The sequence below is a fragment of the Schistocerca nitens genome, chromosome 7, assembly GCF_023898315.1.
Source record: "Schistocerca nitens isolate TAMUIC-IGC-003100 chromosome 7, iqSchNite1.1, whole genome shotgun sequence".
NCBI classification, from domain to species: Eukaryota; Metazoa; Arthropoda; class Insecta; order Orthoptera; family Acrididae; genus Schistocerca; species Schistocerca nitens.
This window is the reverse complement of record NC_064620.1, coordinates 216,258,232-216,273,318: the sequence shown is the minus strand read 5'-3', so window position 1 is coordinate 216,273,318 and position 15,087 is coordinate 216,258,232. Positions and strand designations below refer to the sequence as shown.

Below are 15,087 nucleotides of genomic sequence, written 5' to 3'. Positions count from 1 at the left end.
TTTAGGAGAGGCAAAGTGGTGTTACTGCTGCTATCATGCTGTGGGGAGCCATGGGGTATGACTTCTGATTGTGGACAGTAGTGTCTGTGGGAGCCATGATGGCAAAACGGTTTGTCACAAATACTCTATGTCTTCACATTTTACTCCCATACGACAATATCGTGGTACCGCTTTTCAAAATGACAGTGGTCATTCTCACATGGCACTTAGCTCTATGAACTGTTGCAAGATGTTGAGGTACTGCCGTAGCTAGCAAAATTGTCAGATATTTCCCCAATGAAATATCTGTGGGCTCAAAATGGACATCAACTCTGTCCCAGTGGTAGTATCCAGCATGTCAAGGTCCATTTGCAACATTTGTTGGCATGTTTGCCTCCAGAGAGATACAACAGCTTTATGATACCCTTTCCAGCTAAAACAGTGCACGCATCCAGGCCACAGGGGGCACAACGTCATACTGATAAGTGGCTTGTGAGTTCACTAGGATGTTATTTCAGATAACTGTGTGCTCACTGACGTCCTATCTGTGGTACCATACAGAGATCGCGTTGCCACACCAAAGTTGGCAACATGAATTGATACCGAAGACATCAGAGAGGTTTCACTAAATCTGTAGCAATGTATGGGAGGCGCTTCTGAAGACCATGCTTCCTGTCTCAGCACAGCAGCACCTTCACACTGAGGTCAATGTATTGTCCAGCTAGCAAGAGCTCTGCCCCAGTTCGAGACCTCAGTTACAGCAGTCCACGTCATAGTACAGGACCAGTGAGTAGTTAAAATTTCAGATGAACTTGTAGTGTTGTTGATGCTGAACATTGTACGTCAAGAGAACGGTGCATTAATTAGCGCATCAAATGCTTTCATACTCCATAACAGTTGTAAATTATCCAGTACTCATGTGGCAAAAAAGGGTGTCAAGGTTACATAACTCTTTTATTCATTATCATATTAAAGTGAAGTATATTTCATGAGTTTTATTTTTATGTGCCACCTCACTAAGCAATCAAAGAACCCACAGTTATGGGCAGACAATTGTAGTTTTGTCTCATCACAAAAAATAGCAATGATCAGTGTTTAACCAGCTCATATTCCACACCAACTGCCTGCCTGTTGCACACATCTTATTTTTTTTCTAAATTTTGTTCCTCTGTTTCTAGTCATTTGTCTTATTGTGTGTCCTACTACATTTCAAGATCTCCAAGCCATAACAGGGAATGAATGTAACTGAACTTGCACAGTTCCAGGTAGGTAGAAAACCTGTGGTCACTGTCAGCCAACTGACATCACTAAACAAACAAGCAGCATGGCCACCAGTAACTGCTACAAAATTTTGTCCTTATTTTTTTGTCCACCGTTGGCCCCAAAGTGTACTGCCTCTGTGTGAAACTCTGTGCTGAAACTACTCCCAAGAAAGTCACATATGACAAGCCCGTGAAATTGCTAAATGAATATTTTGATAGTCAAATCCATGGAGCAGCTGCATGGTTCAATTGTTTTCATCTAAAGCAGCAGCCTGCTCAGAAGTCAAATAGTGGAAAGTGGTCTCATCAGACACTTTAAGTTTAAAGATTTATGTGGAATTAACTATAATGAAGTAATGTTACATAGTTGCGTTACTCAGACTGTACTTGATGCATGCATTCATGTTGCAATTCTTAAACTGCCTGACCCTGATTGAAAAACAGTACTGTCTATTGTGGAACCTCAAACAAATGTGAACTCAATACAGATTGATTTTGAGGCTCCTTGTGTTTCAGTTTTTCATAGTGCTCCAGACAATCAGTCTCATATACAGAATAGTGCTCAGGCAAACAGTAAGAACAACAAGAGTAAAAACTTCAGTGTTGTACCCCATAATGTGGGTTAAAAAACTCTGGCAGATTACTGTGTCCTCAGTGTTTTTCGAAGCACAATCAGAAAGACTGTCCATGTCATAATGATCGTTGCTTTGAATGTGGACATGAAGGTCCAATTCTAACTGTGTGTTTACAGGCAAGCAAGGCAAGGGAAATGGCTGATGCCATGTGAGTGTACAGTGGCCACAGCCACGCTGTCAACAGGTGTATACAGTACAGGTTGTGCCACTCACACAGACACAAGCTGAACCAAGTACTTCCACACTGCAGAATTCTTCCAATGCTACATGCAATCAGGCGAACAAACCTTTTTTTAAAAAAAAGATGAAACAGCAGATAATAAAGTTACAGATGGACACCAGTACTTCTATTTCCCTGATAAATAATGACACTTATGCCAGAATTGGTAGCTCGCCACTACAGCAGCCTACTTATGTTTTGCCTGCCTAAAACTGACAAGAAATTCCTGTCCTTGGCATGTGTAGTTTGCCAGCAACTTTTCAGAGAGTGACTAAATGTGTTTCTTTTCATGCACTCATTTCTAGAAACAGTGCAAACATACTCGGTTTGTTCAATTTGTGGATTCAGAACAATGTGTTACAAATCAGTGTTGGTGTGTCCAACACTAACGTTTCTGACTTGTGTAGCAACTAAAAGGAACTATCTGAATCAGCTATAGCGTGGAGCAAAAGATGTTGAAGCACACATCACTGTGAAGGAAAACGCAGAGCCATGACTTTTTTTACGTACGACCTGTCCCCATGCAATACGTGAGCAAGTTGATCAGGAATTGCAAAGATGGCAAGACAATGGGATTATCCAACCAGTTTCTGCAAGCCAATGAGCAACAGACTGTCATTCTGAAGAAGCCATCAGGTGTTTTACATCTGTGTTCTGCCTTTAAGGCAACAGTAATCCCACAAACTGTAGTGGATTCTTTTCCTCTTCCTTATCTGGAAAATGTGATGAACAGACTGGGATAGGGCAAGATACTTTTCAAACATAGATTTGCGAGAGGCTTATGTACAGTTACTGATGACGAACAGTCCAAGTGATACTTTGTGATCAACACTCACTTAGGTTTGTTCTAATTTCAAAGATTGCTGTTTGGAAGTGCTTCAACTCCTACAAATTGTCAATGGTTCCTGGAACAGTCAATAGTCAAAGCCCCTGTCTCCACTGTCTGTGGAGAAGTCCGCGGCATTCTTCTACATCTGAACCTTCAACCTGTAGATGAGATATTCCACCTTGCATTAAATTGGGGGTGAAAAGGAGCAGAAGTCACGTGGTGAATGCCTTGATGGACGCGGAAATCATGGAAGGCCTGAGTCACAAACTGCAGATTGTTATCCATCTCAGGCACATAAGGCAATCCATCCCTAGAAGAAATGTTGGAGAGGGCCTGACTCATAGCAGAGAGTGTGTCACCTGCTGTGCAGCCTGTTGGGTAGCACACTGAGAGCACGCCAAAACATGGTGTACAATCCCACCATTGATGCCAGGCCAAAACACATGCCAAATGGCCAATAACTTAGTATGCAAAGAGCGCCCAATGTACCTGATGTGGGAGCTGAAGCACATCCCTCTGCAGGGCAGCCGGGATCACAACCTTAGCCAACAGGCCCTCTGTAGCTAAGAGAACAGCATCATCAAACACTGAAAGGGAGTGACGTAGGGCAAAACAGTTCTGCAAAGGATCAAAAGCCCTGTCCTGAGGCATGTCTAGCCAACCATGCTGAATGAGGTGAACAACATGCACAAAATTGGATCGACAGTGATGGCAGCTGCAATATGCGAGCCCGTAATAGGAAACGCTTCCACTGTATGTTGCACCTCACCACCAAAGTGAAAACAAAGGAGTTCATCCTGATCAAAAGGAGGATCCTGCCCCACCAGAAGCCAGGACAGCGTACTGGCATCAGCATGTTGCACAGAAGACTGAAAATGTATTTCATTGTTGTAGCAATGACAGAAACAACAACCACCGCTGAGGATGATGTGCTGCTTTGTCAGGCAATGAAGCAGAAGGATTAAACAATGAAACCAAGGGCTTGCGGTCAGTACTAAGGTACTCAGACCCATACGAGAGCACATGGAACTTTTCAGGGCTTAGCAAGTGCTTCATTTTCAACTTGGGAGTAGAGTTGAGCATAAGCTTTCGGGCATTCGGAACTGTCCTGCCTCATGTCCATACTAAGAGGCGTCCAAAGCCACAACCAGATGATGGCCAGGATAGAAAGTAGCCAAATAAGAAGCAGAATGTAATTTAGATTTCAAAAGCACTCACAGGCCAGCATTCACTGAAATGGAATGTTCTTGTGGAGCAACTTACAGAACAAGTGGCCCAATACGACTATATCCAGCATAAATTTGTGATAGTAAGCAATGTCACTTAAACATGCTTGGAGTTCTTTGACATTTGTAGGGCGAGGCAGAGCTGTGGCTGCAATGACATGATGATGTAATGGTTTAACACTATCTCAGGAAACCTCAAACCCCAAATACACAATAGATGACTGAAAAAAGTATGACTTGGCCAAACTGTATTTCAACACTGTTGTATGTATGACCATGAACAAGGTGTGTAAAATATGAAAATGCTCTTCCATGGACGCACCCAACACTACAATGTCATTGAGATAGTTGATGCATCCTGAAATGGAAAAATCATTGTTCTTAAAAACGCTGAAATATCGACAGGGCACTAGCCACTCTGAATGGGACACATGGGCTTGCTAATCACAAGGAGCTGTTTAGAGCCCTCATCCACTGGAACCTGTAAACAGATTTAAGATAAATAAATATTGAAGAAAAATTGGTCCCCGGCAAAGTAGCCAATAAATCATCTGGATGAGGCAAAGGGTAGGTGTCAATGATAGACTGAGCTTTAACCGAAACTTTAAAAGTTGCCGCAGAGATGAAGCTGACCATTCAGTTTTTTTAGCAAACATGATGGGGATTGACCATCCATTCACTCAATGCAAAAGGCTGTACAACACCCAATGATGTCAGCCTGTCAAATTCTGACTTCACTTCATCAATAGGGCTAGCACGGGGAAAGTGTGTGCCATACATTTCAGAGTAATGAGAGCTGAAAAATTAATGGCACAACCTAACTCATCCGAGAAAAGAGATGGGAACTCAGAACACAGAAAATCTAACTAATGGCAAAGGATCTTGTCGGACATGAGGTGCACCATATCCACAATGGAAAAAGCAAATGCATTGAAAACATCCAGACTTAACAAATTTGTGGTGCCATCATCCAATACCGAAAAAGTCAACGAATAAACATTTGTATGTCCTTGGAAAAATATTTTGAAATGTCTGTCCGTTTTCCCCATGTAGTACGCAGGACAAGTGGGGCATGATACTTTATACACTCCGTTGCAATTGAACTTTTGGTTTTCTGTTATTATGTTGTAGACTAGTGAATGTCCAGATTTACTATTAGTGGAGAACGCAACTGTTGGTTTTTTTGAAGAGGTTAACAATTTTATGATACAGGGCATGGGTGTAGGGTGATTTCAAATATTTTCTCTTCTTTCTTAAAATGGCAATTTGTTGTCTTATTTTTATGTATTTGTGTGTCTAAATTATCAGTTGCTTTGGTTGTGTAGCCATTTTTATGGCAATATTTTTTATTGCATCCAATTCTGTCCTAAGACTGTTTCCTTCTAAGTCAAGTAAGCACCCACTGTTCAGCAAAGTACTAGGTCTGAAATAGGAAATAGGGTGCAGCAGAAAAGAACACAAGGCCATCTGGCACAAAGGCTGCTGATGCTTCACAAAGATGGACATCTACTCCTTGGTGTGAGTGAGGAGCTAGTAGCTTAGGCATCAGCAGTTAGGGGGCTCAACCACAAGGGCACATAACTACCCCACCATGTCGAATTGGCTACATGTTGGCTATGAAGTGCCAATAATAGCCTACACAGGAGCTGTGCACAGCAGGTCTTTAACAGTGCATGCAATAGGTGCTATTTAAGGTTGGTTGGTTGGTTGATTTATTTGGGGAATGGGACCAAGCAGCGAGATCTTCCGTCTAATCGGGAATGATGGGGAGGAATTTCGTTGAGCCCTTTCAAAGGAATCATCCCAGCAATTGCCTGAAGCAATTCAGGGAAATCACAGAAAACCTAAATCAGGATGGCTGGACACGGGTTTGAACTATCATCCTCCCAAATGTAAGCTATTTAAGGTGTTCTTCCACAGTCGGTCCACACTACAGAAAAATTTGGGAAACGAAGGTCAAACCCAAAAGAGGAACACAGACTACTCCAGCCAAAAGGTGGTGTTTGAAAGAATGTTACAAGAAAGGAAAACAGAACCTAGGGAATAGCTGGGCTGACATCAAAGGCTGCCACCATGACAGAGAGAGCAAGAGAAAGAAGGCACTACAGAGATGAGAGATTGCAGCACAGAAAAGGAAGTAGATGCTGCAATAGCTTGGGGCCAAACACATATATTCACGAAAGATTCACGAGCGCTGAGGGGGGGGCTACAGATGTAATGGCGTGTGTAACTGCGCAGGTTTTTTTTTTAGTGTCAAAATATTAGCAACAATTCAATAAACTGATTTTTTTTTCTGTGGATGTTACACTGGCCAGAACAGAACAAGTTGTTTCATAGTGTAAAGACAGCGAAGAAGTGTTGGTGACAATAACAGTATATGTATATATACAGTCTTCACTATTCAAGGTTGTACCATTCAAATTTGGACTATGGGGGCTATTTACTGTATAAATAACTTTGTGGATGGTGAAAGTGGCTTCTGAAAGAAAAAAAGTGACCAGCGTATATGGAACAACAACTGTGGTGATGTTTTAATCATTACTGTGGTAGAACAACTATTGAATGGAATCTAGCTCTCACATTGAATCCAGTAAGTCAGTGAGTGGTAAACTTCGAATCATCAACAATTAATAAAATTCTGATAATCCATAATGAACTTAAATGGGCCAACACATTTCTTGAACTTGTGAGCGTATTTGTTTTTTTGCTACAAGACCTACTCCACTACCAAGGAAAGTCGACTTGAACTGCTGTCTATAATTACTTTTATTCCAGCCGAGACCCTTCAAGACTGATTAGTTCCAGAATGGGAGAGGAATAAAAGCTACAGAATGAAGGATGCTTCTGAAGACAGATGAACAGAGGAGCACATCCATGGTTAACATCAGAATGTGAACACCATTACAGATGCATAAAACAACTCAGACAAGTGCCCTGTGAGCCAGTGGTTGGTAGTTTAAATTATATAAATGATTTAGAGTTGCAATTCTCTGCAACAGGTAGAACATCCACCAGTGTGAATTAGTGTTATTTAATTTTAGTGGCATTACCAGACCTTGTAGGGATACAGGGTCACGAACAGCCCAAGATAGTGAATAATCACTGTGAAGGAAATGGAGGTGCTGTGTACTCTGGTGAGACAGCACTATCAGTATCTGACAGAGTTTGGAAGCAGCCTCACTGTGGGTATCCAGTCAGCTGGCTGAATAGTGTGGTTGCCAGATTTGTGGGGCATTTGGTTGTGATGAGTGGTCCAATCTTGGACTGGATGGGAATGTTGGGCAGGCATACTCATCATCAAGACTCCAGTCATAAGTGAACAACACAAGGGAGTATCACCATATTTTGCATAAAGCACACTGAAACTCCTTCATGTACGCACCTGAAATCCGAGAACAAGATATGGACTTCCTGCAAGTGTGTAGTCATTCCACACCATTGGTTAGAGACTAGCAGTATACAAAGTAGGGAATCACCACCCCATGCACAGACTGTCATCAACACCACACCATGAATAACTGTCTAGAAGTGGTGCTGTGACTAGGAAGCCTGAACTGCTCATGAATGGTGTTGGAATGTATTCAGCAATGAATCGTGGTTCTGCACTACCCAAGATGACCCTTGTCGGTGAGTACAGTGGAGACTTGGGAGAAGTATCAACCTTCTAAGGTTTTGGAGAGACAACAGAATTACTCCTGGTGTCACAATGTGGGGGATCATTGGGTGTAACTTCAGGTGATGGCTGGTAATTATTGAAGGATCTCAGATGGCATAACAGTAATCATAGATATCCTGTTTACTCATGTCATGTCTTGTGCAACAGTATCATGGTGCAATTTTTCAATACGGCAATGACTGTCCTAGGACAATTTCCACACATGGTACATGTCTCTATGAAATGTCTATGTGTTGTTCAAGGTTCTGCCATGACCAACAAGATCCTCAGAACTGTTCCCACTAGAACATGTGTGGGACCAGCTTGGACATACACTCCATCCCAGCACCGGTATCCAGGATATCCTGGAGAAGTTACGACAGTTGTGGGTCAGCTTGCCTCAGGAAATATCATGGTCCACATGGATATACAGGGTTATTGTAAATGATGGACCCATTTTCGAAAATTCCTACATATTTACGTACAAATCCAAAACAAACAGGTTTTATACCAATGAAAAGAGGATGTTTCAAAGCTTTTAGCGGGCGGGCAGTGATGGTTTCAGAAGCAGCTTGTAGAGTTCGTGTGGCAATAGGGCCATGTTCCATTTCACTGTCAGTTGTGAGTGAGATGGTGACTGTGAAGCACAAGGTTTTCTGCATTCTTCAGTTCGTGAAAAGCGAGTTGCAAATTGTAGTGCAACGGGCATTTCGGACCAAATTCAGTATTCAACCAACAACTCACAAAAGCATTAGCTGTTGGTTTAAGCAATTTAAACAGACTGGGAGTGTGTGCACTGGAAAAAGCACAGGCTGACCGTGAGTGTCAGAGGATGAAGTCCAATGGATTCACGAAGTTTTGTGTGCAGTCCCAGTATGTCTACCAACAGAGCCAGTTGAGAACTTGGAAAACCAACTGTATGGAAAGTTCTGAGACGGTGTTTGCTGTACAAGTCCTACCGATTACAACTTGTGTAGGCTCTCAACCCCAATGACATCTTATATTTTGTGATTATGTGCCAGCAAAGATGGAGGAGGATGCATTTCCACAGCATGTAATTTTTAGTGATGAAGCAATGTTCCACCTTAGAAGGAAAGTCAACAGACACAATGTTCACATATGGGGTTTGGAAAATCCACATTCACTATTGAAACTTGAAAGAGACTCATCGAAGATCAATGTGTTCGGTGCTGTATCCCACACAAAGGTTAATGAACTATTTTCCTTTGCTGAAAGAACTGTAAAGGGAATCATGTACCTGGACATGTCGGAACAATGGTTGTTTCCTCAAGTTATGGAAGATTCTCAGGACTTCATTTTCCAACAGGGTGGAGCTCTGCCCCATTGGCACTGTGATGTATGAGGCTTTTTGAATGACGACCTTCCTCAACACTGGATCAGTTCCAGGGGCTTGAGGACCTGGCTCTGCACTTCTGGCCACCAAGCTCTCCTGACCTCACACCCTGCAGCTATTTCTTATGGGGTTATATGAAGGAAGCTGTTTACGTCCCACCTCTACCAAGCACTCTGAACGATCTGCGGAACCTGACCACTGCTGCCGTGTACTCAGTAACAGCAGATACGCTTTCGCGTGTGTGGGATGCATTTGGCTACCATTTTGATGTTAGGCATGCAGCCAACGGTGGCCACACTGAAGATTTACCACATTTCTAATTATTAAATAATTATTAAAAATGAATTAATTACAAATTATTACATTTATTAAATTGATATCAAACATTACCAAAAAGACTTTGAAACTTCCTCTTTTCATTGGTATAAAGCTTGTTCATTTTGGATTTGTGCTTGAATAAATACAAAGTTTTGAAAATGGATCCATCATTTAGAATAACCCTATACGTTGACTTCACTGTAATCTTAATGAAAAGGCCACTTTGTGAGCAAACTAACCACTACTGTAATGCTAGTATAGCAGTACAACTGGAATGCTTTTAACTTCAGTAGAATAAAATAGTCTTTGGTAGAAGTGCAGTAACCTTTCACTTGATGTACGAGATGCCAGACTTTCTGAAGTTTGAAAATTGCTTTAGGGCATTGTTGCCAATCTTGTCTGTCTGGATATATTGGATTTCATGGTGACGCTGCCTGATTTAATTTTCATATAACGTCCCAATCTGCGAAGGGACTTGGTTTGTTGTTATTATGGGCTATCCAAAACTTGCAGCTTATGTAGAACTCTGTATGGTGAGGGGTGACACAAAGCACCCATCAGCAGGTCTGTTAAGGTGCTGCAGAAAGGGGGGCGGGGGCGGGGTAGCTCGTAAATAAAAGTGTGGGTGGGATAGGTTGACAAGCAGCCCTGGGACAGCTGTGAAAGACCACTCAAGCGGCCATAATGTATCGTGTGCTGAAGCTGCAGACAGCAATCTCCCTAGAGAATATATATATTCAAACTACGAAACTGAGACAGTTGTTAATGGCATGAAACCAAAACCTTAACAGGGTCTGCAATAAAACACAATATCTTAGTGGACAGTGTTACTGGAGCTTGCCTTAAACGTTATTAAATATTGTAGCATTGAAACACAGTCAGAAAGGCAGGAAACCGTTACAACATGTAAGACACATATATTTGCTATGAGTTTCACATCTTATAGCCAGCAGTCAACTCGTTAAAAATGCCACTTTCTTTCTGCTGTGTTGAAATTGTTTTAGGGCAATATAATGATAAATTCTTTGAGCATAAAAGTCAAGATTTGTATCACCTGAAGAGCTTATCATGCATGTAGTTATAAATGATAAAAAGTAAAACCTTTTTGCTAGAATAGACATGCAACTTTTTCTTTAACACCACCCTCCCCTCTCCCCATACACACAAAAGTTAGCACTATGTGAGTTTTAAAATTTAGTTTTAAAATTTAAGATAAGAAATAGAATAGCTAATGATAAGAGAGGACTAAAGTAGCTGTAAGTGGCTGATTGATCATTAAACCAAAACAGATGACCAGCTACACAGAAACGTATTGAAAGTGCAAGCAAGTAGAACTGTGATGTTTGAATAGCGGTACTTCCCATTGCTTTCTGGAACCGTTCACATGTGGGCAGCTTATGAGACAAGGCTTTAAAAATATGCTATAAGATGGGGAGAGAGGGGGGCAGGGTATGGGTATTATTACTGTTAAAACTGTTTTACTGCTGCTTTTTTTCTTATAGTATTTATAAAATTACTTACATGCAGCATTTTGCTCAATTTCTTTGCAGCTCTCTCTTGAAAATGTGGTTCTTCTTTAACTGCCTTTACTTCTTCAGTCGGCTTTTCTAGGTTGCTACTCTCCGGTGAATCTGTTTCAAGTTTTATTTTTTTCCTTGGTGGATCTTTCTTACCTCTCAGTTTCAGTTCATCGACAACTTCTTTGATATACACATAAAGATTCTTAGGATCCTTGTCTATCAATTCCATTCTTGTTTGCAGAAGCTTCTTGAAGGTTTCGGACGATGTATAAGCAGCATTACATGCATGATAATATTTCTTGACTTTTGCGTCAATTATTTTGCACATGTCTGCTGACTTATCATATTTTAAACATTTCATGATGAACTGAAAATCAGATAAACAGAGAACATATACTCACAGCCATAGTAACATAACAACCTTCCATTTAAAAATAAAAAAGAAACAGTGGCAAAGAACTTATAATTTTGGCATAAGATCTATAATTATAGATCTGTACATGTTATTCACACCATCACCAAATTTCTCCAATAATCTTTTTATAGTATTTTCTTGCAGTATGCAAAATGTGACCCTCAGTTTTTATGATTCCTCTCAGCTAAGGATTTTGCACACAGTTCTTTCATTAAGAAGATACTGAGAAAAATGGTACGTCTGTTATCACTTCACAGAGTGAATCTTCAGCAAACACAGGAAAATAAAAGCTTACATCTACTTCTGCATCCACAGCTTACAAGATACTGAGCACTAAAATAGACCTGATTCATGTGCTTCCTGAATTGTGTGTACAGAATGTGAGCTACAATTAATATTTTCCCCAGATTCAAGCAGATTGTTATAGAATTTATTTTTCTTTATCAACGAAAAGCAATGTATTTCAGCTTTGAATATGTTCCAGTATCAGCTGTTGAGGATACTGGTATGCATGTAGACTTTGCAAGCATACACTGTTGATGAAAAGCACACTAGTCCTGCTTAGCAGCAGTGTTGGAAAACTGCAGCATTTAGACAACTTCCATACACATCATCTTCACAAGAAGACACTCATTGAAGCACTGCAGTTTTTCAACATTGTCACCCGACTGGCAACTCGAGAACTTTTCAACATGTTAAGAATACTGAGCTATAATTTTATACACCAATCATTTCAGCATTCTCATAAAAATGAGCCACATGCATTCATTATGCATCAGCTGGGATTGTTTGCTTTGGAAGACATTCCTTATTAATGAAATTTGAAAAAGTGGCCAATTATAAAGAGCACACCATGCGAAACATCGCTGAAATTCAGATCTACAGTGTTTTTGCAGTGACTGCTTATCTTACCCATCTATGTGACATTAAGTACAGGATGAGTAAGAAGTGTGACAGCAACAAAACTGATTACACTCAGTTTTTGTGTGTCCAACACATGGGACACTTCATCTCTGAGGTTGTGCAAGCACTGGGATTTTCACAATAAACTGTATCATGGATCTACTGTGATTACTTGGATTTGAGGCAAACTGCTGTTCCCACAGTCAGTTGCTGTAAGCAATAAGGTGTTTATGGTAGAGATTACTGATGGCTGTCATGGCTTGTAATAGTTAACAGAGAAGCCAAAGCAATACCAGACCAAACAACACTCAGTGAGCATACATAGCAACCACAACCAGCACCCCATTAAATGGCAAAAAAGCCATCACTCCACATGTGTACCTCAGCTCATCACCAGGCCAGGGTTTAGGGCTAAAGTCTAGATCAAGGCCAGCAGCAGTCAGGGCAGTTCTTATCTGCTGCTCATAGGTTGGCAATGTGTCAGTTTTGCGTAGCCAATTGGATGATTCTTTGACATAACCAATGAGAGGCAAGAACTGAGGCGATGTATTTCTAGTGCCATTGTCCTGTATGCTGTGTTTTGATGCATTAGTGAGTTTGGAGAGAAATATGTTGTGATTATGGCAGCAAATCCTATAAGTGTAAGGTCGTTGGTTAACATCTCATGGATAAATTGCAGAGACACAAATATGTATCAAATGTGGTGGTGAAATTATTACACAACCGATCTATGCAAATACACTGAGTACGTAGATGATCAATGGTTTTTAATCAAATCATGTTTGAAATCAGATGGATCTATATATCAATAAACACTGATCCACCTACCTTCTCCCACAATTTAATTAAAAACATTGATCCATCTACCTTTTCTCATGATATAGTTGAAAACATTGATCCAGCTACCTCCTTCCATGATTTAATCAAGAAACATTAAACCACTTAGTGCGCTCATGCAGATTGTTTGCACAGCAACACAGAGCAGAGAAATATTTCACTGCTTTTTGTAATATATCATGGGTTGTGAGGCTGTCCTTGGTCTGCAGATACTAGCACAGTTTCAACAGCTGCGGCTGAAACAACAAGCAGTTACATTTATAATCCTCATTTGCAGCAATGTTTCACCCTGTCTTCCAAATGTATTACTTCAAAATACATCCTCTGCCTGCTGCTCTCTCATTGGCTGTGTAACAAAAACAGCTGACACACCTTCTTTTCAATCATATCTCATGGTAAGCACTGACAACATTCCTGCACCAAACATGTAAGTACACCGCTGACTCTGTTCTAGACTTTTAGCAGAGATTAGCATAAGCGTAGGAACACTGTCATTAGATGCTCAAACAATGCAAAACGGTCAATTCAACCAATGGGGGCTTTGGATATTATTTAAAATGACATAAGGGGATGTGCTCTGCTTTACAAAAGGGTACTATTCAGGCAGGAGGTCAATATTTCAAATGTGGAGGATATTTATGTTGGATGTGAATGGCACACTAAGAAGTCTGTTATTGTCTCTGATAGATGAATAACACAGTAACCCATTGTCCAATCATGTGCATACATTTGTTGACTTGCAGCTCCATTGCAGATGACCAATAGCTTTGGTAAGACAATGCTGTCCTATTGCTTACAACCTGTGTCAGAATGGTTTGAGAAACACTCAACAGACATGCAGATTCTTATTAGGTCAGCTGGCTTCAATTTCACTGAGTATATCTAATTGTAAGAAATTGTTGTGCAGGGTGTGCTTGCCACGGGCAGAACTCCAGTCAATTTCCACAAGTTGTGGGCAGCACATGACGAATTATGTTTTACCATGGTTTCTGACACTGTCGAGCCTCATGTAGTCAGTGTTGCAATCCTTTGCAAACACCACCAGGGCAAAAGTGGATCATACTACTTTGTACTTCAATCTAATTCCATTTCTCATGAGTCTGTAAATAATTAGTATATACTGAGTTGATAAAAAAAAAAAAAAAATCATGGGATACCAATATAAACATACACGTGCATAACAATGTGCACTGAACTGTGTGTTTCAAAACACTTCTGCCTACACTAGCACTGTACTCTGACATTGGATCTGTCACAGACTGCTGCCTATCCTCCAACCTTCATGTTCTGTGATGAAGCATGGACATCCAGCACCTTGCTACCTAATTGTGGTTTCACTATCTTTCTATCATTTGCTATAGCTGCTCACAACATCAGCACACAAACAGCCAACCAGAATCACCATTGATAAGATTCTCATTTCCTAGTGCTGGTCCACAGCAATCCATTCTTTGTCACAATCATCACTAGAATCATTCCCCATTTGTCTGTGTTCTGCTTATGTACTTTCCTTAGTGCAGTGGGCAATGGTCATAATGCTTTGGCTTGTCAGTGTAAATCAAGTAATAGGGGACACAAACAGCAACTGAGAATAACAATACGAAATTTGAAAACAGACTCATGTAGAGGAGGAAGCTCAAAAGAGCATTATTTGATCCACTCAGCCTTGGTATCTTGCCAAATCAAATTAATTAGAGAGATTAAAAAGGTTGGAAGAGCAGATGCCCAACTATTATGAATCTATAATGTTCATAGTGAGAAGGTCTGCAGATTTTTTGAATGATTTCATGATGCCTTCAACTGCCATTTCTTTATTTGATATATGAATGTACAATTTCAGTCTTAGGCCATTTTAAAATATCTAAAAAGGAAGCATTTAAACTTGATGACTTCTGTGGTGTTCAATATCTTCACTTTGAAGTATTGATACTGCA

At 40.6% G+C, this 15,087-nt stretch overlaps 1 protein-coding gene across 1 annotated transcript in view; it reads right to left on the bottom strand.

Annotated features, from left to right (window-relative positions):
- LOC126195033 (death domain-associated protein 6-like) overlaps window positions 1-15,087 on the bottom strand; it is a 179,632-nt gene that overhangs the window by 153,669 nt on the left and 10,876 nt on the right. The window contains exon 2 of the mRNA XM_049933477.1: window positions 11,000-11,365. Within this exon, the coding sequence (XP_049789434.1) occupies window positions 11,000-11,365 (366 nt within the window). The remainder of the gene's footprint in view (window positions 1-10,999; window positions 11,366-15,087) is intronic.